A 25,775-nucleotide genomic window follows, 5' to 3' on the forward strand; every position below is an offset into this window, starting at 1 on the left:
AAATTGAATAAACTATCATCTTGTCTTTATTTTTAGTTAGCACCTTAAAAGCTTAAAGCTGTAAGCTAATGATAGTTATATAAGAGCAGATGCTGCTGGTGCAATAAGCTGTAGTTTTACGTCCAGTGGATGATGATCTGATTAGTCGACTAATCGCATAAATAATCGGTGACTAGTCGACTATCAAAATAATCGTTTGTGGCAGCCCTAGTCACTTTGTTGATTTACTGTCAACCAGTGGTAAACAATTCTTTTTCCAGTGACCCACCATAGAAGGACAATTAAATATGTAACCAAGGTTACCATGCTACACAAAATGATGACATCTTTGGCCTCCAAATAGTTAGAAGACAAAAAGGTGACCCAATTAGACCAAAGCCAACTACACTCTTCACACACCACATATTTTACAGTTTAGTTTTAAGAAAACGTAGAACATCACAAAAACTCTGCGATCACCTTCACAGACAGGCGGTTTCCAACATGTATAGAGCTGTCAACCTGAAGAGCACACACACCCACTCATCAATCCTTCAGATTCATACACGTGTGCGCTCATCACATCAACATAAATGCTCCTGTCACTTACAGGCAGAGAGAGTAGAAAGAGCACTCCAGATGACTAGAGATCTCATTCTGTCACATACAGACATGCTGCAGCTCCACACTGTAGCCCGGTGCATCACCTAAATATGTGGTCTGTATCCTTTTCTTGCTTTTTCCCCCCTCAGTTCAAGTTCAGTGCTTCCTACATACAGGCCAGCCAAGTAAGTGTGAAGACACATTTTAGAATTTTTATTTAAATAATTTAATGCCTTTTATAAAAAAATATATATAAAAAAAACATAGCAACATAGCAAGAGAAAGAGTAGTGCATTTTGAAGGAATGCTGCAATTTCTGGGTCAGTGTGCAAGTCCCCCTCCAAATCCCGACTACCACCATGTTAAAAAGAAGGAATTCACTGACCAATTCAGCAACACCAAAAAACCTGATAAACCACAGAATCCAAACATATGAGAAACACTCAAGTCACTTTTTGCCATTCACCCAACTTCAAACAGGGTCATTATTTCTAGAAAAACGTTACTTTAAATCACTCCTGTAAGTGAACTTACTTGGAGAATGACAATTGTCTTTAATGTTATTTATGTTTTAACAATATTTACGTGACCTAGTGGCCCACAACTCAAAAAACAAAGAACTTCCCACCAATTGAGCATTGCGTGGCACAGCTTCTGTCTTGCTAGCTTGCGCTGTGCTCAGTGGATCTGCACTCAACAGTGCAGCCTAGGCAGAGTAGTCGAATGCAGATCCACTGAGCGCTCAACACAGACAGCATCGTCAGAAGAAAAGTTGAGAAAATAAATAAAAATTTATATTGTTCGATATATATGCGTACCAAACCGAAAGCACTGTATCGAACGGTTCAATATCGATACATGTATTGTTGCACCCCTAACAAATAAATTTTATTTATTTTTATTTCTATATATTATATATATATACACATATACACACACACGCCTTTGGAACAGAGGATCGCAAGTTCGATTCCTGCCTGGGGCGTCTGTATCCAGTAAGGGTCCTAAGGCTAGACCCCCTATGCTAAGCAAGCCTACCGCAGACATGGGCGAGACAGATAAACATGAAGGCATGCCGGCTCGGACGTCGCCCGGATCAACAAGGTCCGCGTCAGGTGTTGAGGAACCAGGGCACCCTGACGAAAAGTGGGCTACTGGAACAAGAAGGCATCGGTGGGCAAGAGACGAAAACAGGGCGTTGTTGGAATGCTACTACGCAAGTAACCCCGGCGGAAGGGGCTACATGAATAGGATGAGGGACCTATGGATTCTTCGATACCCAACATCCACAATGACGGCGAAACAACTAGTAGCTCAGTGTTCCAACATTCGAAAGAAGGGACTGCTCTCACAGCTAGAGATTGACGAGGTATACCAAGGGCTCAGAGAAGAGCTCGAGAGGATGTGGAGGTTGAAGGTAACGGTGGTCCCCGTGGTAATCGGAGCACTAGGTGCGGTGACTCCCAAGCTAGGCGAGTGGCTCCAGCAGGTCCCGGGAACAACATCGGAGATCTCTGTCCAGAAGAGCGCAGTCCTAGGAACAGCTAAGATACTGCGCAGGACCCTAAAGCTCCCAGGCCTCTGGTAGAGGACCCGAGCTTGAAGGATAAACCGCCCGCAGGGGCGTGCTGGGTGTTTTTTATATATAATTTTTTTTTCTTTTTTTTTTATTATTAGGGGATCCGGGCTATCAACACCTACGCCCTGCCTGTGATCAGGTACCCAGCTGGTATAATAAGTTGGCCAAAGGAGGAGATAGAAGCCACTGACATAAAGACAAGAAAGCTCCTTACCATGCATGGAGGGTTTCACCCCAAGTCCAGCATCCTGAGGCTGTACGCTAAGCGGAAGGAAGGGGGCCGGGGACTGGTGAGTGTCAGCACCACAGTCCAGGATGAGACAACAAACATCCAAGAATACATTGGGAAGATGGCCCCAACTGACCGAGTGCTCAGTGAATACCTCAGGCAGCAGAAACCCAAGAAAGGGGAGGGAGACGAGGAACCATCATGGAAGGACAGGGCCCTGCACGGTATGTACCACCGGCAGATAGAGGAGGTGGCTGATATCCAGAAATCCTACCAGTGGCTGGACAAAGCTGGACTGAAAGAGGCACTAATCATGGCAGCACAAGAACAAGCTCTGAGTACAAGATCCATAGAGGCTGGGGTCTATCACACCAGGAAAGACCCCAGATGCCCCTGAGACAATCCAGCACATAACAGCAGGGTGCAAGATGCTAGCAGGCAGGGCATACATGGAACGCCATAACCAAGTGGCCGGCATAGTATACAGAAACATCTGTGCCGAATATGGCCTGGAAGTTCCGAGGTCAAAATGGGAGATGCCCCAAGGGTGGTGGAGAATGACCGAGCTAAGATCCTGTGGGACTTCCAGATACAGACGGACAAAATGGTGGTGGCTAACCAACCGGACATAGTGGTGGTAGACAAACAGAAGAAGACGGCCGTAGTGATCGATGTAGCGGTTCCGAATGACAGCAATATCAGGAAGAAGGAACACGAGAAGCTGGAGAAATACCAAGGGCTCAGAGAAGAGCTCGAGAGGATGTGGAGGGTGAAGGTAACGGTGGTTCCCGTGGTAATCGGAGCACTAGGTGTGGTGACTCCCAAGCTAGGCGAGTGGCTCCAGCAGATCCCGGGAACAACATCAGAGAGGCTCTGTCCAGAAGAGCGCAGTCCTGGGAACAGCTAAGATACTGCGCAGGACCCTCAAGCTCCCAGGCCTCTGGTAGAGGACCCGAGCTTGAAGGATAAACCGCCCACAGGTTTTTTTTGTTTTTTTTTCTTTTAATACACACACACACACACACACACACACACACACACACACACACACACACACACACACACAGATGTTTTTTTTTTCCTTTTGCACTAATAAAGTTGTGGAGTCGCAAAGTATTTTGTCTAGTCTCAATTATATTGTCAGTTATATTGTTATCGCAAATTTTTAAATGTATATCGTGATAAATATTTTTGGTCATATCGCCCTGCTCTAGTCTCTACGCAAATGTTACTCTGCCTCCCCAACTCCCCCTCCCCCATCGCTTCACCTGCAGGCAACGACAAGATGGACACGGCCACATGTTTATGTGCAAGTGAATAAAGGCCATTTTCCATCACTCCTTTCCAATAAGCTACTGTCATTGATGACAAACTTCCTAATTTGAAGTGTAAATCTATTGAAACAAGCTGCCAGCTAGTGCTGGGTGATATGACGAAATATATATCGTGTGAATGATAGAAAAATGTGCCATTTGTCTTCTATTGTTTCTAACATAATTTTATAAATTATTACATAAAATATATCATTAACCCTTTAAAACACTCCGTTTTGCCTAACTATTTTTAAATCCCTGTACAACTGGAACCATGTAAGCTAGCGCAATAATTTTCTTTTGCATATGAAACCGGTGGAGGTGTACTTACATCTTATGCCATCAGCTTGTCCTAGGTCACGGTTTCCTTCCACACATAGCTTTGCAAAAATTGCATAAAAAGCACTTGCAACAACAATGCATGCATTCGCTTCCGCTTATCCTTTTCAGGGTCGCGTAGGGCGCTGGAGCCTATCCCAGCTGTCATAGGGCGAGAGGCAGGGTACAGAAACATGCTTTGCCGATCCGATCAGCTGTTCATAACACTTCCTACGTTGGAATATAGGTCAGCGCGAACTATCGCATGTCCGCCATTACCTGCCCGAAACTGGATGTGACGTCATTTTCAAGGAAAATGTAATTTTTTACCTTCAGGGCCTTATAAGCCTATGCTGGTGTTTTTAAAACTTATGTTTGACTTTATGCTTTTCTGTACCGTTTCTGGGATGCTTAGAACTCAAATTACACTGTTGGAAATAGTTTATTTTGATGCACATGCTGTTTCTTTGCAGCAAGTTGGGAAAAGAAAAACTATAGCCAGCCAAAGATGCACCAGTCTTTCACACAAGGCCCTTAAGAGAAAACGTCCCAGCGCCATAAACAAACCACAGGAGCCATCTCGCGTTACATTTGTAAAGTTGAGAAGGACAGCTTTCATTACCTCGTCAAAGTCCTTGATCCGAGGTACAGAAGCACTTCAGTAAAGTCAAGTTGCCTCGTTTATATGACGCATGCCAGGCCAAAGTATTGAAGGATGTTTGCAGTGTCGTGCATTATGCCTTGACGACTGACCTATGGACGAGCAGAGATACGCACCCCTACATGAGCGTAACCATCCATTTCATTAACAAAGATTGCACCCTCTGCGCTTGCTGTTTACAGACTGTGTACTTTCCAGATGACCACAGGTCAGGTGGTATATCGTTTTTTTTTTTGTTTTGTTTTTTTAATGTGTGTGTGTGTGTGTGTGTGTATATATATATATATATATATATATATATATATATCGCTACCGTGATATAAAATAATTCATATCGTGATAAATATTTTTTCCATATCGCCCAGCACTACTGCCAGCAGCAGCATTATAGTGCAATAACCAAATGTAAGCACAAAACTAGCCCAGATAGTTTTCCCTCTAAATCTTAAGTGAAAGTATAATATAACTGCTTAACATTTTAGTTTAACAATAATTAAAGTAAGAAACCTATAGCTCTTTAGGAGCTGCACAACACTGTTACATAATAAAAATAACAAATGTTTTCTACCTAGGATGGTGTATCTTGGGTGCAAGGTTTTTAAACCAGCTTCTCAACCACCATGTAAATGCATCAATAATTTCCATTAGAGTGCACTGCGCAAGTGCTCCAGCAACACTTGGTGGAGTAATTTGTTTTTTTTCTTGGGTCAAACATCATCAGCTAGTAGCATCTCTTCCTTTGTAGCCGGGACAGTATGTTTTTACCTCCAGTGGCAAAGCAAATGTGTTGTTTCCTGCTTCACCGGGAACTGGTTCCTTGAATCTTTTCCTAAGTACTTTGTTACTGGTTGTTAAAGTAACTCGCTTTCTAGGCAGTAAATTGTCAAGCTGGGACAGAGCTCTTGCCACTGTCTTAGACATGCCTTGACAGGGCTTGTCTCAATATTGCACACTAGGGAATGTAAACACATACCAGTGCTACAGCAAGGATATAGGAACATGCTTATATATCCCGAAAAAAACCTTACACATACATCCCTAATTGCAGCATCTTCCTTGCCTTTACAACATGTCTTCCATTCCAATCTTCAGCCACTTTAAATCCTTCTAACACATTGACAGTGCCTCTACAGGTACTTAACCTTTAGCAAGAACTTCCAGCTATAACCAGTTTGGTTGTGGAATCCATCACAATCCACTACTCTGTTGGTTACTGGAGAAAGAAGAAAAAAGTCATAGTGCAATCTCCTCCTTCTCTCTGTATTACAGTCATGATGCTTTAATTAATGGTTGTGAGATTGTGTCTCTTGGCATCTCTTCCTCTCATTCAGCCGTTTTACTCTGATGAACCACCAAGCAGCTTGAAATGACAGCAGCCAGAGAACTAGTAGGAGGAACTGAACCACATCAAGGCTGAGATATACTGTAATAACTGGTTTAATAATAATAATAATAATAATAATAATGGATACTTTATTGATCCCCATGGGGAAATTACTTGTTTTTTCTCTGCATTTGACCCATTCACTCAGTGAAGCAGTGGGCAGCCCACTAAGCAGGCGCCCGGGGAGCAGTGTGTAGGGACGGTACCTTGCTCAGGGGTACCTCAGGGTAGCCGTTAAGTGGATTCGAACTGCCGACCTTCCGATCATGGGGCGACCACTTTACCTACTGAGCTATCCCTGCCCCTGTTTAAAGGTTTTCTTAATAATAACAGTCAAATGATTAAGTCCTTGACTTCACAATAATGACAATGTTGACAAAACTGTCAAGAACAATAAGCTAAATTACTATGCAGACTTATGCATCATGTGCATATTTTCGGGCTGAAAGTGCAAAGCAGCATCTCAGTGTTACAAGGGTTAAATGTGACTGCGCTGGAAGAGGAAAACAAATAAGTCTTAACTCATGTCCTTGATTCTAGCTAAGTTAAATACAGTGATGTGTCAATTAGTTGCTTTTTTATGCCTTTTGTGATTTTCTCTTAATTTCAGAAATCTGTGGTGTACAAGGTCAAAAGCACTAAACCTGTATGTAAAACCTTCCTTATAACTCACAGCTGGCCCATTACGTTAATTTTAAGCTGACATATTTTTATTCTACCTATTAAGAGTAGTTGGCTTGATTCTGAACCATGATCTGAATTATCATTACATATCATTTATTTAATCTTGGTGTCTTTTATTTATTTAAATCTTCATTCTGGCTTCAGCCATTTCAGCCCCTCTCCTCTTAAGGTAACATTTCTCTGATTGGCTGCTCCTTATAAACACAGAGTGTAAAGAGCAGATGGTTACGGCTGCACACAGTGAGGTGTGCGCTTGAGATGGCCATACTTTGGATATCATATAGATCCAAGAGGAGAAAAAAAATGTTTCAAATTGAACCTTTAAGTTGATATCAGATTATCTTTACAGAGTCCACAATGTTACTGAGGTTGTTAAGTGGCTTGGTGCCATTGTACTCTTAGTTAAAAACATGAAAAGGATAAACAACTGAGACTGACAACCTGAAACAGCTTAATGCTTTACCAAGTAGTCACACATGTGCGACTAGTAGAGCAGGGCGATATGACCAAAAATATTTATCATGATATACATTTTAAAATTTGCGATAACGATATATCTGACAATATAATTGACACTAGACAAAATACTTTACAACTCCACAACTTTGTTAGTGCAAAAAAAAAAAAAAAAAATCAATGTATTTTCACTTAAACTGTCAGCAAGGAATTTGCATTTGCATTATTAAATTTGTATATAACTTTAATGCACATAAAAAAAAAAAAAACAGCTGCTTGTTTAACCAAAAGGCATTTCCAGTGGAAATTGGCCGATATATCCTCAGTAGAGCAGGGCGATATGGCCAAAAATATTTATCACGATATATATTTGAAAATTTGCGATAACGATATAACCGACGATATAATTGATGCGAGACAAAATACAACTCCACAACATTACTAGCGCAAAAAGACAACCTTCCATTTATTTTCACTTAAACAAGAAGCTGGTTTTTATGTACATTAAAGCTTTATAAAAATGTAACAGTGCAAATGCAAATTCCTTGCTGAAAGTTTAACCAAAAGGCATTTCCAGCAGAAATGGGCTGACATATCCTGAGCATAACCATGTATAATATCCACTGAAGTTAAAAAGAGGTGCTTTGCAACATTAAACTGCAGTGTGCAGTACGCATTTTTCGGACCATAAGGTGCACGGGATTATAAGGCACATTAAGCGAAACAAAGCAGTCAGATAAATCAAACTTTATTAAACTCATTCTTCTTGCTTCCTCCACTTCTGTACCATTGATTCATTAATGTTGAATTCTCTGGCAGCTGCTCTATTCCCATGTTGTTGCAGTATATTAATGACTAACCTGGTATTGTGGATGGATTATCTCAGTTGTTCTCCTGACTGAAGTTTGGTCCGTTTACAGCATCCTGCCATGCGATTGCATTTGTCTCTAACCATGAAGAACCTTCACGTTAACTTTTATAAGTGGAAAAGTGTTAGTGTTCGTCCTCCAGCTTCACTGTTTATGTTATGCTAACATAGCTGTGTCGCTAGCGATCACGTAGCACATCATTATATACCAGCTAGCCCAACTTCAGTAACCCTACAAACGTCACTGCTGTTTAGTTTCCTGTCTTCATTTATGTTGGAAGTGATAGCAGAGCTGTACGTTTGATTTTTTTCAGAAATCTCTCAGTCAGAACATGCAATATCATGCTTAGGTAACTAGCGAAACTAGCGAGCTAACTTCCGCTAGCTTCCTGCTAACTTCTAACTCCGTTAAATGTAATAACTTTTGTTTTCATGGATGCCTGGAAGTTAAACTTTATAGTTACACCTGGTAAAGCAGCAATGCTGATCGTTTTATTAAAGATGAAAGAATTTAGACAGTTTTTAACTCTAAGTGATGCTGCAGTGTTGTTTGACCTGAAGCATACGGAGTTTAGGACCCAGATTACTCCCAGATTTAAGAGCATCTTAGTCCGACAAATACGACAATAACGACGGCCGCTTGCATGTTCTGCAAAAAAATGTGCTTTGTTGTGTATCTGACGGACAAACACCAAACCAGTTCCACATCACGGAAGTTGCACCATTTTTACAAACCAATTCTGGTTCATCTGTTTCACTCAACAATCGGCCATGTGTGTATGAAAACAAAGGCACTGCGCATGTGCGTTTTACTCCCATTCTATCGCGATATTTCATTTTCCTATCGTTGCCTAACATTATACCGGTATTACCGTGAACGGTATAATATGGCCCAGCCCTAATCCTCAGCATAACCATGTATAATATTCACAAAACTTAAAGAGAGGTTATACACACACAATACCGTAATATTATGTTGAAGCACACTCCGCGAGGCTCCTGCCTACGATAGCCGCAATGCTCCGACAATCCATCAGGCGGTGCAGTTTGTAGCTTAGCAAAGTCGTACTAAAACATTTGACAGATTTTCGAGCGCCATGTACCACATAAAATCGTTTCAAGGTCAGTAAACGCAACCAGAATTCATACATAAGGCACACGGAATTATAAGGGGCACTGTCGATTTTCAGATTTTAAGTGTGCCGTATTTTTCAAAAACCACGGTAATAACAACGGCCCGCTAGCGTGGTCTACCAAAAATAGTGCTTTGTTGTGTATCTGACGGACGAAAGCTAAACCAGTTCCACAGCAATGAAGTTGCAGCATTTTTACAAACCAATTCTGGTTCATCCGTTTCATTCAACGATCCACTTTCGCCCTTCTCATCCTCTGTCGCCGCCATGCATTTGCCGCCATGTGCGTATGAAAACAAAGGCACTGTGCATGCGCGTTTTACCCATATTCTATCGCGATATTTCATTTTCTTATCGTTGCCCAACATTATACCGGTATTACTGTGAACGGTATGATATGGCCCAGCCCTAGCGACCAGTTGTCTAGACTAGGGCTGCCACGATTAGTCGACTAGTCACGATTACATCGACTATCAAAATCGTCGATGACTAATTTAATAGTCGACGCATCGTTTGAAGCTTTGTAAGATCCCAAAAGACGCAGGAATAAGTACTAGGATTTAAGAGTGTAATAACGGACTGAAACAGAAGATGGCAGCACTGCATGTACAAGGATGCCAAACCCCGAAGAAGAAGACTGTGTCCCAGAATTCATAGCGCAGCCCTGCTCAGTTTCCAGCAATGGCAGCAGCTAGTTAGTTTTAATGTTACTCTTATTATTCTTTCTGGGTCACAAAATAAACGTCTAACATATTTTCAGGCAGGAATGTAGCTGTGTAAACTTCAAATATCTGCTCAGTTTATCAAGACACCACATATTTTCAAAAGCGCTCCGACGTTGTCGGAGACGTCTGTTACCCACTAGCTCGATAGCTAGCCGAGGTTCAAGGCTCACTAGACCCGGTGAGAACACCGGACTCCTGGCAAATCGTTTTCAAACCCACCGCCGTCTTTCGCTACTCAGGTTAAACATGATATATAAGTCACTTAGATAACTTAAAAATGTTATTGTTTGGCTTTTTTTCAGTATTTTATTTGTTTCTGAGTAAATCGGTTTGGCTGAGATTAAAGTTATAGTTTTTACACAGCTGAATAAATGTCAAGCAGACAACTGATTACCAGAAGTGTGAGATGCTCGAGAATATACTCCGGTGTCCCGTTATATTTTAGATAGAAAGGTTTTTATTAAACTTCACCGAAACAATCTAAACTATCATTTTGTCTTTATTTTTACTTAGCACATACCTTAAACACTTAAAGCTGTAAGCTAATGATAGTTATATAAGACCAGATGCATGCTGGTGCAATAAGCTGTACGTTTTACGTTCATGATCTGATTAGTCGACTAATCGCAAAAATAATCAGTGACTAGTCGACTATCAAAATAATCGTTTGTGGCAGCCCTAGTCTAGACATCTAATGCAAAAAAATTTCTAGATGAAAAAGTGTAACAATTCATTAATATATTCAGAACTGCAGAAACTATTCCAGTAATTCTGCATAGGAGAAAATACTTTTGGTCCCCTTTATATAATTCCAGAAATGTACAGCCTTGAAGCAAAACCAAAATTCAAGCTAACTAGCTTGCATGAAAGTTAACCCACAAACGTGTTAGTCTACATATCAGCTAGTCAATTAGCATGCCAAGCAGCCAGTAGGCTACACAGTGGACTGCAATGATTTGGAATGATAGGCCTCATTGCACACAACAGCACCCACCTCCATTTTGTCATGGATGACTGAAAGGCATAATTACACTTAATCACCCCTTTCGATGCCTGCTCTCTGCTCTTTTTAGAATAGAATAGAATTCAACTTTATTGTCGTTGCACATGTCACAAGTACAAGGCAACGAAATGCAGTTTGCATCCATCCAGAAGTGCTTTAGCCATGATATAGATATATTACAAAATATATATAAGCAATAATAAAGGCAGGAGGGTGAAGAGTCCATTTTAAAGTGGAATCCTGCAGTGATAATGGTTAATCTAAGAGGTATATCTATGGTTAGATCTAAGGCTAACATAATTTCCTTTCTTTATCTCCTCCGATCCATCTTCTTAAAAAAAATAGCCACATCTAACTCCTTATTTAGTTTGTTCTTAAGAACAACTAAGAACAACAGTAGATTGGGTGTCAGCTGGCAGTGGAAAGATATACTGAAAACAAATGTGAACACAGCTGACTGTTTCACTAGCTCACCAAGTGCTGGCCAGATGCAATACACTCTTGCCGCTCTATCTAGGATGTGAACTTTTGGATAAGTCAGCCAAACAGTCACTGTCCCTCTCAGTGTGTGTATTAATAGCAGACCTGTTGAATCGAAAGCAGAGCAGACATCTGCCAGCTCTGCCTGCTGCAGGACTCCCACCCACCTCCTGTTCTCCAGGAGGTGGGTGGGAGAGGAGGAGCTAACAGAGGTACAGAGGATGGCCCAAGTAAGAAGAAAATGGCAACATCTCAAAGCGAAGCAGAAAACAGAGCCTGGTCTGGTTTGTGGTGCTCATCTCTGCCTCTGGCTGATAAATCACTGACTATGCTGTAAAGTAGAGCAGGGCGATATGGCCAAAAGTATTTATCACGATATAATTTGAAAATTTGTGATAACGATATAACTGATGATATAATTGACACGACACAAAATACAACTCCACAACTTTACTAGAGCAAAAAAAAAAAAAAAACATTCATGTATTTTCACTTAAACAAGCAGCTGTTTTTATGTGCATTAAAGCTATATAAAAATTTAACAGTGGAAATGGAAATTCCTTGCTAAAAGTTTAACAAAAGGCATTTCCAGCAGAAATGGGCTGACATATCCTGAGCATAACCATGTATAATATCCACTGAAGTTAAAAAAAAGGGGCTTTGCAACATGAAACCACAGTGTGACAAATAGAAAAGTCAAATATTTATTTTTCAGACCATAAGGTGCACGGGATTATAAGACACATTAAGCGAAACAAAGCAGTCAGATAAATAAAACTTTATTCAACTCATATTTCTTGCTTCTTCCACTTCTGTACCATTGATTCATTAATGCTGTATTCTATCACAGCTGCTCTATTCCCATGTTGTTGCAGTATATTAATGACTAACCTGGTATTGTGGATGGATTGTCTCAGTTGTTCTCCTGACTGAAGTTTGGTCCGTTTACAGCATCCTGCCATGCGATTGCATTTGTCTCTAACTATCAGGAACCCTCACGCTAACTTTTAATGAGTGGCAAAGTGTTAGCGTTGATTCCTCCAGATTCACTGTTTATGTTATAGCTGTGTCGCTAGCGATCACGTAGCACATCATTATAAACCAGCTAGCCCAACTTCAGTAACCTTACAAACGTCAGTGCTGTTTAGTTTCCTGTCTTCATTTATGTTGGAAGTGATAGCAGAGCTGTACGTTTGAATTTTTCCAGAAATTTCAGAACATGCTATATAATGCTCAGGAAACTAGCGAGCTAACTTCCGCCATCTTCCTGCTAGCTTCTAACTCCGTTAAGTGTAATAAATTCTGTTTTCATGGATGCCTGGATGTTAAACTTCATAGTTACACCTGGTAAAGCAGCAATGCTGATCGTTTTATTAAAGATGAAAGAATTTAGACAGTTTCTTTTAACTCTCAGTTATGCTGCAGTGTTTGTTTGACTTTGGGACCTGAAGCATACGGAGTTTAGGACCCAGATTACTCCCAGATTTACAAGCGCCTTAGTCCCACAAATACGGCAATAACGACGGCCCGCTTGCATGTTCTACAAAAAACTGTGCTGTGTATCTGACGGACAAACACCAAACCAGTTCCATATCACTGAAGTGGCACCATTTTCACAAACTAATTCTGGTTCATCCGCTTCACTCAACGAAACGCTTTCTCCCTTCTCATTCTCCATTGCCGCCATGCTTTTTTGGCCATGTGCGTATGAAAACAAAGGCACTGCGCATGCGCGTTTTACCCATCTTCTATCGCGATATTTCATTTTCTTATCGTTGCCTAACGTTGTACCGGTATTACCGTGAACGGTATAATATGGCCCAGCCCTACTGTAAAGCAGAGATTTCAAACACAGAACCCCTGAGCCAGAAAAGGCCTGCCAAAGGATCCAACCTACTGGGGGAGGGGGTATATTTTCTTGAGTTTTCACTTCTGTCATTACTTTTATTTGAGCCTGAGGTCTAAACTATAGCCTTCATACAAACAAAGACATTGCCTGCTCCACTATATCAAAGTAAGCAACACATAAGGCAAACAGAAAATGAGTTTTTTTTCCCTGTTAGTACATCCAGTGAAAAACATAAAGGGTACTGTTTTTTTTTCACTATAGAGCAACTATTAAATTCTCTCAAAAAGGCTATAGCCTTTTTTTTTTTTTTTAAACACAAGCAGCTATCCATCCATCTGGCTTTGTGTGTACAATTCATTATTTCACTTATACAAAGTAGTGGCAGCTGCACAGGTCTCACTGCAAGAGACAAGTTAACCTCTCATACACTGCTCAGTGCTTTTGAACATGTCATTCTGCAGCCTCTACAATAAAAAGGCCGAAACAAAAGAAAGCGCAGAGTAGTTAGGGCCCTGTCAGGCAGAAATAAAGTGTCAATCCCACCCTCTCAGGCATATCGCAATTTTCAACTCAAGTCCTAAAAACTAATGGCACTTAGAGTGACAAGTCCCTACTTTGCATTCAGCGCCTAAAAAGCACACAGGCCTTGAAGAAAGTAAGCCAATGACTTGTTGCAATTCTATAACTTTCAACTTAGCTTTAGCAAAAATATGCAGTGGAACCTTTGACTCAGAGTGTCCTCGTGTCTTGAGACTTTATGCAATGCACAGCCTCTGCCACCTGTCACCCCATCCATTTACATGAGTCTCTCTTGGAAGCCTAGATAGCTTTGACTAATCCCCACCATAACTGACTGACAGCTGACCATTTGCTCACACAGACACTATTGCTAAGTAGGCCTGCATCCCCCTTGGATTTATAAATCACTCTTTTACACACACTTACAGGTCAGGTTTCCCTGACTTCTACTGCAATAGCATGCTTTTGAGGGTGCAAGAGGCTAAAGAAAGCAGGACTAAAGAGACACCTTAAAATGCACAAGTTCTCATACAACCAAAAAATCCAATGATACTGTCAATATCACGTTGCGGTGGCTACGAAGTACTACCAACTTCCACATATCACAAACTGGCATTTTAGTTGGCATTTCAATGGGGCAGATGATACATTTCTGTCTCAATCTTATTTTTGTAATAAGGAGGACAGCCTTGGATTAAGAGACTAGATATCACATGTAAAGATATTGCATATCAACGGACAAAGTACAAATGTAATGGTGTTGTTAAACCAAATGCAATAAAGTCTTCAGACAGTGTGATTACATTCAAGGAAGAGACCATAACTGATGCAAGTTCAAGTTCAAAACCCTACAAACTGACAGCAGAAAATGAGCATTTTGCTGTGTGTGCCAGAGTCGCTTTATACAACTTTACTTCTACACACTACAGAAAAATTAGCAGCTCTGCAGACAGTGAGTGAAATCAGTCACAATATGACTTTGTGGTAAGTGCTACGTAATCCGTCATGGATACAACTGATTGGTGAAATTGAGTAATTATAATTACAAGTTGTAATTCTTTTGTGTTTTATCTAAAAATACCACCCCGGCCTTCTACAGACAATTATGTCATTAAAACCTTCTGAAAAAAGGAATATGTCAATAACAGCCCAACCCAACCCGCTGTATCTACAGCGACCATCACAAATGTTGTTTTCTTCCAAAATTCATGACAAATGGATACAAATTTCACAGCATCTTTGGAAACATTCTTAAGATGGCTACATGCTGTGCCATTTTAGCAATCTCATAAATTTGCTGCATGCTACACTGTTTACTGCCCCAAAATAAACAATGCAGACCTTCACATTTGAAGCATGTATGCATGAGTAGGACTTGAATCTGCATACAATTACAGAAGATGCATTTGACCTTGACCTTCACTGTTAGGGTCCACGGTCAAAATTGACCTTGAAAAAACATTTAAAGAAACCATATCGAGTAATTTATGGAAAGGGCATGGAGACAGCTGTACAATACACTTTTTATGTTTTTAGTACGACGCATTGCGACGTGACAATGATGTCACAACAGGCTGAGGCCACCACATTGTAATAAACGCAGGCTGACATCTACATGTTGTAATGAAAACAAATCATCAGTTTTGGTATTGGTACTACTTTGGTGCCTAACTTGACCTCTGGGGGTCGTTGGGCACTCTTGGCATCAGCTATCAGATTTTTTTTTTTTTTTTTTTTTTAAATAAACACTAAAAGTGCATCGCTATTAAAAAACAAACAAACAAACAAACAAACAAAAAAAAACAATACTGTGTGTTGGTACTTATACAAACATAAAGCATCACTATGACATATCTTTTACTAATACAGTGATTCTGCCCAGCTGTGCACCTCTGAGGAGCCTGTTTGGCCACACAAAATTCCCACAAACCTTCCTTCAGTCAGGCTGATACACTAATGCCTCTTTTCCACTAGTACCTACTCAGTTTAGCTCAACTTTTAAGGTTTTCTATTAGGTGGCAGTACCTGGTACCAGGTACTTTTTCAGTACCTGCTTGGCTAGTGTTCCAAGCAAGCTGCGTCAATACGAATATGTGACATCAACAGACTGCATGCCACCAATTGCCCAGTCAGTGGCATCACTCGATAGTCATCGAGAGCAACATCTTCACAATAATCAAAACTGCCATTTTTAAAACCGGGCAACAAGGGAAATGGCTGCACACAAACCAACACCGTGGTCCCTGAGCCGGACAAAAAGCAGTTGACTGAGCAGCAGTCTATGGCCATTGTTGTGTGGTGTTTGCATTGCAAACAAATGACGTCCCAGATGTTCAGACACGTTGCTATAACAGCCCCATGCACATTGAGGTGGTACTCAATAATGGGAATGGAAAACAACGGAAACTGAGTAGAGTCAAGTGGAGTCGAGTAGGTACTAGAGCAAAAGAGGAATAAGTTGTGAAACACTGACAAGTCCAAGGGACTGTGAAACTATTGTACTACTTTGTGTGTTTTATGTGTGGAATTGGGAAGCATGCTTGTATCCAGCTGGTTACCAAATGATGCAGGCACAGAGCAAATAAACTGCAAAGACAAAATGGAAAGTGAAGAAATGAACAATGTAGATTTTTTTTTTTTTTTTTTAAATCCAAATCCAGCGACAAGGAAAATCTTCTGTCTGATTTGCAAAATCATCTGCAAATCAGGAGGGGTACACAGCTCCTTCAGTCTCCTATTTAGTGGTTACGTTAAAGAAAAGCATGCTCTGTGCTACAGCAATAAACCAGGCTTTAGTTTCAATAAAGGGGGTTCAAAGACATGAAACAAGCCCAGAGTGGAGATATGACAAATTGACTGAGACTCAAACCAGCACAGAGCAAAAACACAATCATTAATAAAAACCAGAAAACATTTGCTGTATATGATGCCTTTTTCTTCCACTGGCTCAACAATGATGCTAATAAAACAAAAGGAAGGAGGCAGCCAAAGAAGGTTCTGTGTAACCAAGCTCTTTAACACATCTTTAACGATGAGTTAAAAGGACTAGCTTTATAAGGGGGAGTGTGCTTTCACACATTAAGTAAGAAAATAACAGTTCTGTCCAGAGGAATTGCAGGAAAGACATTCGTTGTTTTTTTTTTTTTTCCCCATTTAGTCATTTCCATTTATGATATCTTATATTGATCCTGAGAAAAAAGATGTGAAGATCCTTTTTCTCAGTGGAAAATGGTGAACATAATGAGAAAACATGGTCCTGGGCCCAGTGGTGGGAACAAGCTGAATGAGTTCTAGTCAAAGCCAGTCAGTCTGTGTCAACACAGGACTGCATAAATAGCTGCATCCTGCTTCTTTCTCATCCTCTCCTGGCCCAGTCCAAACAATAGCATGGATTAACTGTCCTTCCCATCTACTGGCAGTGGGCAACAGTAACCAGGACTGCAATTAAGAGCCCCTCTGGCTGCTCTCTGTAGACACAGTCCTGAAGCTTTAGCGATGGAACCAAATCCAGCAAAACAGCTCTACTGTGCACACGTGCACACACAGTAGCCAGTAAATATGTTGATAAGGTTCATTAATGGCTGCTTGTAGCCAGGAAGGCTTTCATAGGTTAAGGGCTTTTCATCAGCTAAAGAGTGCCAAGAGCACAAAATGCTGAACCCTCTTAGTACAAAGTTTAACCCCGCCATCAGTTGGACCATAACAGTAAGAAACAATACTCTGTAATGAAACAACCAAGTGGTAGTGACTGAAATACACTGCCTGGACTGATACTATATACAGACCATCATTTTTAATCTGTGGAATTATACATAACAAACACAATCTAATATGATTTTGGTTCTGTGCAAGGAGATGAACAGGACTCTGCTCTCTTAGGGACACCCACTAGAATACTAAGTAAACCTTTCAGAAGCCTTGCCTGCACATGTGCAAATAATAAGCACTTTCTCCTCATTCCACTATTTTAGAGTGCAACAATCCATGTGGCTAATGGCTCTGACCACAGGATCCAAAGGCCACACTAAAAAAACAAAACAAACACAAACAAAAAAAGCGACAAAAAAACAACAACAACAAACCACCACAGAATAACCATCAACCCAACAACTGGAGAGAGCTGCTGCTAGAAAACACAGGAACAAGTAGTACCTATGCAATTACTATGTGTGCCAATAAGTATATCTCACACAGCAACCAGCTGGAAGAAAGCACAGACTGGCCCACCATCTAGCTCAACAGTAAGGTGAGCGGCATTGTGGACTAATCTGAATACTACAATTGTAGGGATGCTACTGAAGACTCCATGAAACTGATAAACATTCCAGACTGGTTACTACTGGGGTTGTAACAATTTCTCCCAAACAATGGTTTTGGTTCATACCACAATTTTGGGGGCCCACATTGTTAGTTTATACCTTAATTCATTCTTTAGATGAAGTGCATAACAAGAAAAAAGTAAATTGTCTTCTCTTTACTTTAATGGATAATGCATGTTGGTTGCTTGCCACCAACAGCAGCAAGCGATAACATGAAGCCTGCCATTTAATCAGATATCCCCTGCAGTCATGCAGTCAAACTGTTCACAGAGCAGAGGGTACAACGCTGTCCAGTCACGCGTACAATATCAAAGTCTTAGGATAAATGAGCATGTGTGTGGTTTGTGATTGCATGGGTGTGTACGGCTCAATGAGAAAGTAACCACAGCTTCCTCATTGCCTCAACTGCACCTCTCAAGTTTGTGAGAACTCCATTTGAAAAAGAAAAAGCAAATTAACATCTAGCTGACTGCCCTTGAAGGAACACCTTTGAGAGCCCTTTCTACATGCATAAATAATCATGAGACCGATTTCAGACTCCTTTAGGATTAAGACTGCATGCACACCCACACCGTCTGAAAAACAAGCTTAACAGAGTACATCTCATTATCCAATTCAGGAGATGGACTTAGTCCCATGGTTTTAGTCTCAGCAAAGCCACCTGATATGACAAATATCATAATTATGTCATGGAAGGACACGCAATGTGTCTGTCTGCACTGTCAGTCCTCACAGGAAAATCAATGAGACAGTTAATTCAGTGCAATGGGACACTCACAGACATCAGCTGTAGTTGGGCTGACCTTGTAGCCTACGGCAGCTCTCAAAATGATCCATGCCCAGCAGCACAGTGCTGGAACACACACCTTGGTATTTAAAACAAGTTCTGTTACACAGTCCCAGGGCTCATAACTGTTGAGTTAAAGTTATCTTACAACAACAGCGAACACATGCTCAGGCTCCGTATAAAGACTAAGTGCCGATGTGTCACAGCAGGGTGAGACAAAACTGTGTGAAACAGGTGCTAGCCACATTCCCACCCATCACACTGCTGTGTGCTAAAACTGGCTATTAACGTGACTTTGAAAAGACGTTCTGTGCAGTTTGATTCCAAAAGCCTGTTTTCTGACAATGTTTTTAGTTTTGTCTTTTTTTCCTTTCCTTTTTTGGAAGAGCTAGGGGAGTTAATAAAGTGGACAAGATAGTGAACTAGTGCTCAAGGCAACAGGCCCGGTGCTCTTCAGTGGAAGATAAAATGACTGCTGAAACTTAATGAGTGCATTACACTTTTAAAAATGCACTGCATCAACATTCACATCCTGTCTAGTACACACCTCTGCAACTCACCAATACAATGTTCTAATTAGCTGTGTGACTCATTTCATTTCTTTACCATCATTCATCAGCCAAACATCTTTTGCATACCTACAGCCGGAGCATCATACTCATCACCCAGCAGTATTTCAGGAGCTGAGTATGCCAAAGATCCACAGCTGGTGGTCAGCTTTTTTCCTGGCTGAAACTTGTTACTGAATCCAAAGTCAGTGAGCTTGACCAGCCCTTGTTTTTCAAAGAACACCACGTTCTCGGGTTTCAAGTCCCTGTGCACCACGTGCAGCCGATGACAGTAGGAGATAGCGTGGACAATTTGGGCAAAATATTTCTTAGCCAACTCTTCGTTCAAGCCCTCCTCATGCTTCATAATGTAGTCAAACATATCTCCTCCATCTCCAAGCTCCAGGATGAGATAAAGCTTCGTCTGCGTATCTATCACTTCATACAGGCGCACAATGTTGGGGTGCTGCACCAGCTTCATGCAGCGGACCTCCTGGAAAAGATGGCCCGTCGCCACTGTGTCTAGCTTAGTCTTGTCAATCACCTTCACCGCCACTTTCTCCCCAGTGAAGACATGGCGTGCCAGCTTGACTACAGCGAAGTGGCCACGGCCCAGGGTCTTGTCCAGGTCGTACAGGCCGGCGATCTTGCCATCGTAGCCACGCTTAAAGCCTGCCATAACTCTGGAAGGTGAGGGGGAAAGGGGAGCCCCCGCTATGGGCAGGAGCGGGTTGGATGAGTCAAGAGGGTCCAGCTTATTTCAGTTCATCAAAGGCTTAATGTTAAACCCATGGTTCCAGCTTCCTAATGCGCAGAAGACACAAACAAGCAAAATGCATTAATTGCCTGTCATGAGAAAAGCTGATGTTAAAAAAACAGAGAGAAGCACCTTTTTCCATTGTGGTGACATGTCAGTCTAGCCTAAATGCATCTGCCTGTCTCTTTATACAGCGTTATACAGAATAGGCTTGGCTACATGACAGAATTAATTGAGTTCAGCTAAGCGTACTGAACATATATATGTTAGCACAAAACCCGGTGTGTTTAACCACTCAGCTTTCTGAATGCAGTGAGCTTGGGCTTGTTTTGACAGGGTGGTTGCTAACTGCTGCACCAGCTAATGCATCCCAACTCGTTGCCTCGTACTGATAAAAATTGAACTTTCCTAATATGTATACATACATTAAATGTTTAAAAATACTTGTTACAACAACGGCAGAGTTTAAGCTCGTAACTCAGCTGTGTAACGGGCCCGGAGGTAGCACAACCAACTAACGTTAGCTCCCACCCGGGGGACGAGGGTAGCTCGTTGTTCATTGATTGATCCTATGTTAGCTTACCGGATGACTCACGTTAATCACTTTGAAACAACGGAACGTCACCAGCCCACCCTACAGAATTTTCAACACAAACTCATTTTTCGTTTTGGTCACTCGGGGGAACAGGTGTTTCTTTCAATACCACCCAGCTAGCCTTAGTTAGCATGTAGCATATAGCAAGCTAAAGTTACTACGGTTCACTCAGCTCACCGCTCCAGCTTCTCTCCGCTAACCATAAACCCGCGTGTCCAAGTCTTCACCGGGTACCTTATGCGCTCCGGGGCTGTTTGTTTGTGGCGAATAATCACAAAAGACCAGGACGGTGCAGCCTCTTCAAGAAGACCACGGCACTACACGGTGCCTATGCCCAGCGTTCATTCCATGAAGGAGGCATTGCATCGTTGGCAACAGCTGCCCTAATCGGAATGGTAGTATCCTCCCAGCCGAAGCGGCGGGGCTGTGGCGCTGCCTTCGGGTGCTGAAAGTGTCAAAAATGTCACACCGTCACACTTATCATAGAATTGCTTTAAACATTATACACAAGGTATAAAACGTATTTCCTTTCTTGAATAGATATGGATCACGATTAACTACAAAACCATTAAAATTTTTTTAAATGCAATAACAAGGTAGCATTTTTTTCATGGAACCTACAGTATAGACACTAATTGTTTTTGATCGCTTTTGTTATTATTGCTAATTGACACTAATAAGGTTGTAGTCATTTGGACAGGCATCAGCAAATTGTATATATTCACAATCTAGCAGACTGAATACAGGTTCTTTCGAGGAGTACTTGAAGGTAGCATATCAGCATCATCAACCGCATTCAACTCTGACGTCAAACAGTCTTGATTGGAAAAGGTTGCTGAACAACACAAATATTGTAGACAGATACTGCAGCAACAACAAAAATAACGATAATGTTACAATAATAATAATAATAATAATGACACATTTCCCTGAAAGTTCAAAAACCGTATACTATGAGATAGCAGGAAGTACTTTACTTCTTCCGTGATTTTTAAAAAAGATAAATGTCAAAAGTGATAATCAACCTGAAATAATTGGGTTCCATACTTCAAGACTTTAACACAAACCTCATTTTCGGACATATTCCCTGTCTCTGTTGTTTGGTCTTTGCAGTAAAAGGTGTGCACTGACACCTAGTGTCAGACAATCAGATCTATGTTTAGGCCTTTACTCCGCATCCTTTCTCTTCTCTTATTCAGTATTACTCTTAGTTGAAAATTGTGATCTTTAAACCTTTTCTCTCTATTTTTGCTCTATCACACAGTGTACCTATACCTGATCTGCCAGTAAGGCATGTTATCTGGCTCAATGATTCACTGAACATCCAGCTTTCCCTCACAGGTGCTTAGTGACTTTCATTATTCAGTTGCAGCTTTTATTTTTTGCTCGCTCAGTCGGAAGTGTTCCACACAGAGAAGGTGCATTTTCCATGTTGAAATGTGTGCAGTGAAAAATAACAAAATCAAAAGACATACATATAAATACATAACAAATGTAAGACATTCAGAGTTTGTGTGCAACAAGATAAAGTTGAGTAATTCATATCCCATTGTGTTGTGCTCTACGGTAGCTACATAAATGCTGAGCAAATACAGCAGAGCTAAATTTAACATATAAATTATTCAGTTTTGCTCCTCCAGCTCATAGGCCTATTTCCTCTTTGTCATACCGAATTCTTGCACAAACTCACAAAGCAGACTCAAAAATAGTTGGAAAGTTCAAAGTGTTTATTTACACTTAAGTAAAGAGCTCTGCAACAGGAGCAGTGGCTACCAGATTTATCCTTTGAATCCATAAAATGCCAGTTTGTGTGACAGGCAGCAGCTTTTGACAGTTTAGCATACATACATATAGTTAGTATTTGGATCTGGGAATACCAGGTGCTGTAAGCTTTTCCTGTTTTTCACTGCTCCTGATGTCTAGAAAAAGAGCACTGAAAATTAAGGCAGTGACCCATTAAATTGTACACATTTAATGCATCCATTTTGTATAACCTGTTAGTAATGTCCAAAAGCCATTTATGTCTAGTTGGGACAGTTTAGTGTCTGTTTTGATATTAGTTTTTTGATCAGACAAGAGAAACATCCGAGCAATCAGGTTAGGGCCAGTGATTGGGTTACCTCAGTGATTAGGTATACAGCCAGGGTTGGGGTTAAGGTTAGGGTTTTAGAAGGTTGGAGTTCTGAGAGACAGAGACAGCACAGCTAGGTTAACCCTTCAAATCCATAAATTCCCAGTTTGTGAGCCCAAAGAATATATATTTTTAATATTAGTTTTTTGGTAAAACAAAGCAATACCTCTAACCAATAGGATTAGGGCCAGGGGTTGGGTTACTCCAATGGTTACGGTTACAGCCAAGGATGGGGTTAGGGCTTTAGAATATTGGGTAGGGTTGGGGTTTGAGTGAGAGTTCATACGCCCAGGTTCACCCTTTGAATCCATAAATTCTTACTTTGTGATCAAAGCAACAACGTACTGCCATAACACATTGAGCATGTGCCAATTTAACCCTTGTGTGGTGTTCGTATTTTTGTTACTCAGCCAGTGTTCATGGGTCTGGTGGACCCACTAGAGTTTTGGCTTTCCAAATTAACACTATCAAACAATTTTATGTTAAATTACTCAACAGATGTTTACTTCATCCCAATTACAAGACATATGAACAGCAAACATGGTTAATTTTTTCCCTTTACCTTTGTTAGATCACATTTATGAATTAATGTGCTTCTCGTTTTTCTTTTATATAAAATGTTATAAATAAATCAGTTATAATCAAGTGGAGTGAGTGGAAAGACACAACACATTTACACGTGAAAAAATCATTAATTGTTTAATTTTTCTTTTGAAAAAAACTGAACACGGGTCTCACAGACCCGAACACCATACAAGGGTTAATCTCATTCTGGAAGCTAAGCAGGTACAAGACCAAATATCTCTTGTTGGAGCAGTTTGTTGTTGTGTTTAGGGCTAAGTTTTGGCCAGAGAAGAGAAAGTGCCAATTGATGGCGACAGGGCCAAGGTCAGGGTTGATGGAAATTACCAAACTACAGAGGAATTTAGGAGACGTCCCAAAAATAAAAGTTGAAACAATCTGCTTGACTGACATGCATGACTGACAATGTTGTGGCATACTCTGAATGAGACGACAGATGGTTTACTGTGGGATTTCCTCATTGACCTGTCTCCCCAATGTGATATTTGTGTAGGGTATGTTTGGTCAGAGGGTTCCTTTGTTTGTGCGCATGCGCTATCCAGCATGCTGCCTGCTGTAACCCATAATTTCCTTCAGGATTAATAAAGTATTCTGATTCTGATCTGTTCCAGGGCATGACTGAGCATCTGGACAGCCTGAGGGGCAACCTGGCAGTGTCCTATGGACCAAAACATAAAGTCCCAGAGGTGTTCTATTGGATTACATCAGGTGAGCATGGAGGGCAGTCAATGGTATAAAATCGTTCATCCTCTAGGAACTGCATCACATGAGGCCAGGCTTTTATGTGCACGGTCTGTGCATCCCATATGCCTCCCTCAACCATCACAGACCCAACAAGGCAGCTTAAAGTTCTAATGACTTGTCTTCCTTTCACATCTGTCACATGAAGAAGGATTTCATGTTAGTATGTGTGAGTATGTGTGAAAATACACAGCACCAGTGGGCAATCTGACAATTCTGGTATTTTATGAAAATGCCAACTGGGCTCTACAGTGCTGAGCAGTGAGCACAGGGCCCACTAAGAAAGGTCATTTTATAGGGCAGTTTTCATCCTGAAACAAATTTCAGTGGGTTCCATCCGTACAACCATTACTGTTTTAGTGGTTATCTCAGTGTTGCAATTGTTGTTAACATCATTAATACCAAAGAGGCTGAAACTGATTAACAACCCTGTCTGCTACTTAACCGAGCAGATTAATACCCCAGTTTAACTGACCTGATAATATACTGTGATGAATAAGCGTTCCTTTATTATGTTTATTTATTCATGTATTTATTTATTTATTTATTTAGTTAATAAGTTAGCCAGTTAGTTGAGCAGTGTCTATAACAAGGAGCACTAAAGTAATTCTGGAAGCTATTTGTCATCCTTTAATTTGTCATAACCTGTTGGTTTTCAGGATTATCAGTCACTTTCATATTCCCTTATGCTTTGGTTATGACAGAGCTGCGTTTGTATTTATAAAGAGATTATGAATAGATGGAGTAACAACAGAAACAATCCTCTTGCTTGCTTTTCTTTTTTCAAACTCAAGATGGGAGTGTTGCTTTATGTTTGTCTTCCCATCACACACCAGTGCACTTCCCACTAGCGATGATCCAAATAATGCAAGGTACCTACAATAGATTAATAATAACAGATTAAATATTAGGCAAAATTGTCAGTACATACCTTGTCATCTGCCAAATGACCCGTTCTGGGATTGGGACCCAGTTGCATTTACCATTTCAATTGTCTTGTACCATATGTAACATTTAATTTCACATGTTTGTTTTCTGTATCAGTTCAAATCTTGTCCAACAAAGCAGAGCTGCAACTATTCATAAAATGAATGCTGGATTATTTTCTTTCTTTTTTTTTACTGCATCAGTTTCATCACGCGAACTGAAGAGGAGGAGAAGGACAGGTGCTGCTAGGGTGAGACAGGCGTCTCTCGCGGAGTCCTTTAGTGCTGCAGGCAGGCAACATACTCAAATAGCGCACAACCTCAGGTTTTTTTATTTCTATATGATTATTCTGCATCATTAAGAAATTATTATATTATTATTAAATTACATAACGCAATTCTATATTGTATTATGAAATACAATTAAACATTAAATTTTTGTACAGAGAATCGGTATCGGATCAGCATCATCGATACCACCCTGAATTTTACTTGGTATCGGATCGGAAAGGAAATCAGTGGTATCGCACATCACTACTAGGTAGTCACACACAGGAGCGTTTGTGAGAGAGCTCGTGTCATCGCGAGATCTGAGCGCGGGATTCC

General features: G+C 40.8%; 1 protein-coding gene across 2 annotated transcripts in view; it reads right to left on the bottom strand.

Moving 5' to 3' along the window:
• Positions 1–21,234, bottom strand: part of snrka (SNF related kinase a) — a 58,455-nt gene extending 37,221 nt beyond the window's left edge. The window contains exons 1-2 of one of the 2 annotated variants that reach the window (XM_004560080.4): positions 21,024–21,234; positions 19,528–20,241 (exon numbers count right to left, since the gene is read on the bottom strand). In XM_004560080.4, coding sequence (XP_004560137.1) covers positions 19,528–20,116 — 589 coding nt within the window. In that variant the 5' untranslated portion in view covers positions 20,117–20,241; positions 21,024–21,234. Of the gene's footprint in view, positions 1–19,527; positions 20,242–20,966 lie in introns of both variants that reach the window. The other variant, XM_004560079.4, reaches the window with a different exon arrangement.
• Positions 21,235–25,775: the final 4,541 nt, after the last annotated feature.

This window comes from Maylandia zebra, linkage group LG11 (assembly GCF_041146795.1).
Source record: "Maylandia zebra isolate NMK-2024a linkage group LG11, Mzebra_GT3a, whole genome shotgun sequence".
NCBI lineage: Eukaryota > Metazoa > Chordata > Actinopteri > Cichliformes > Cichlidae > Maylandia > Maylandia zebra.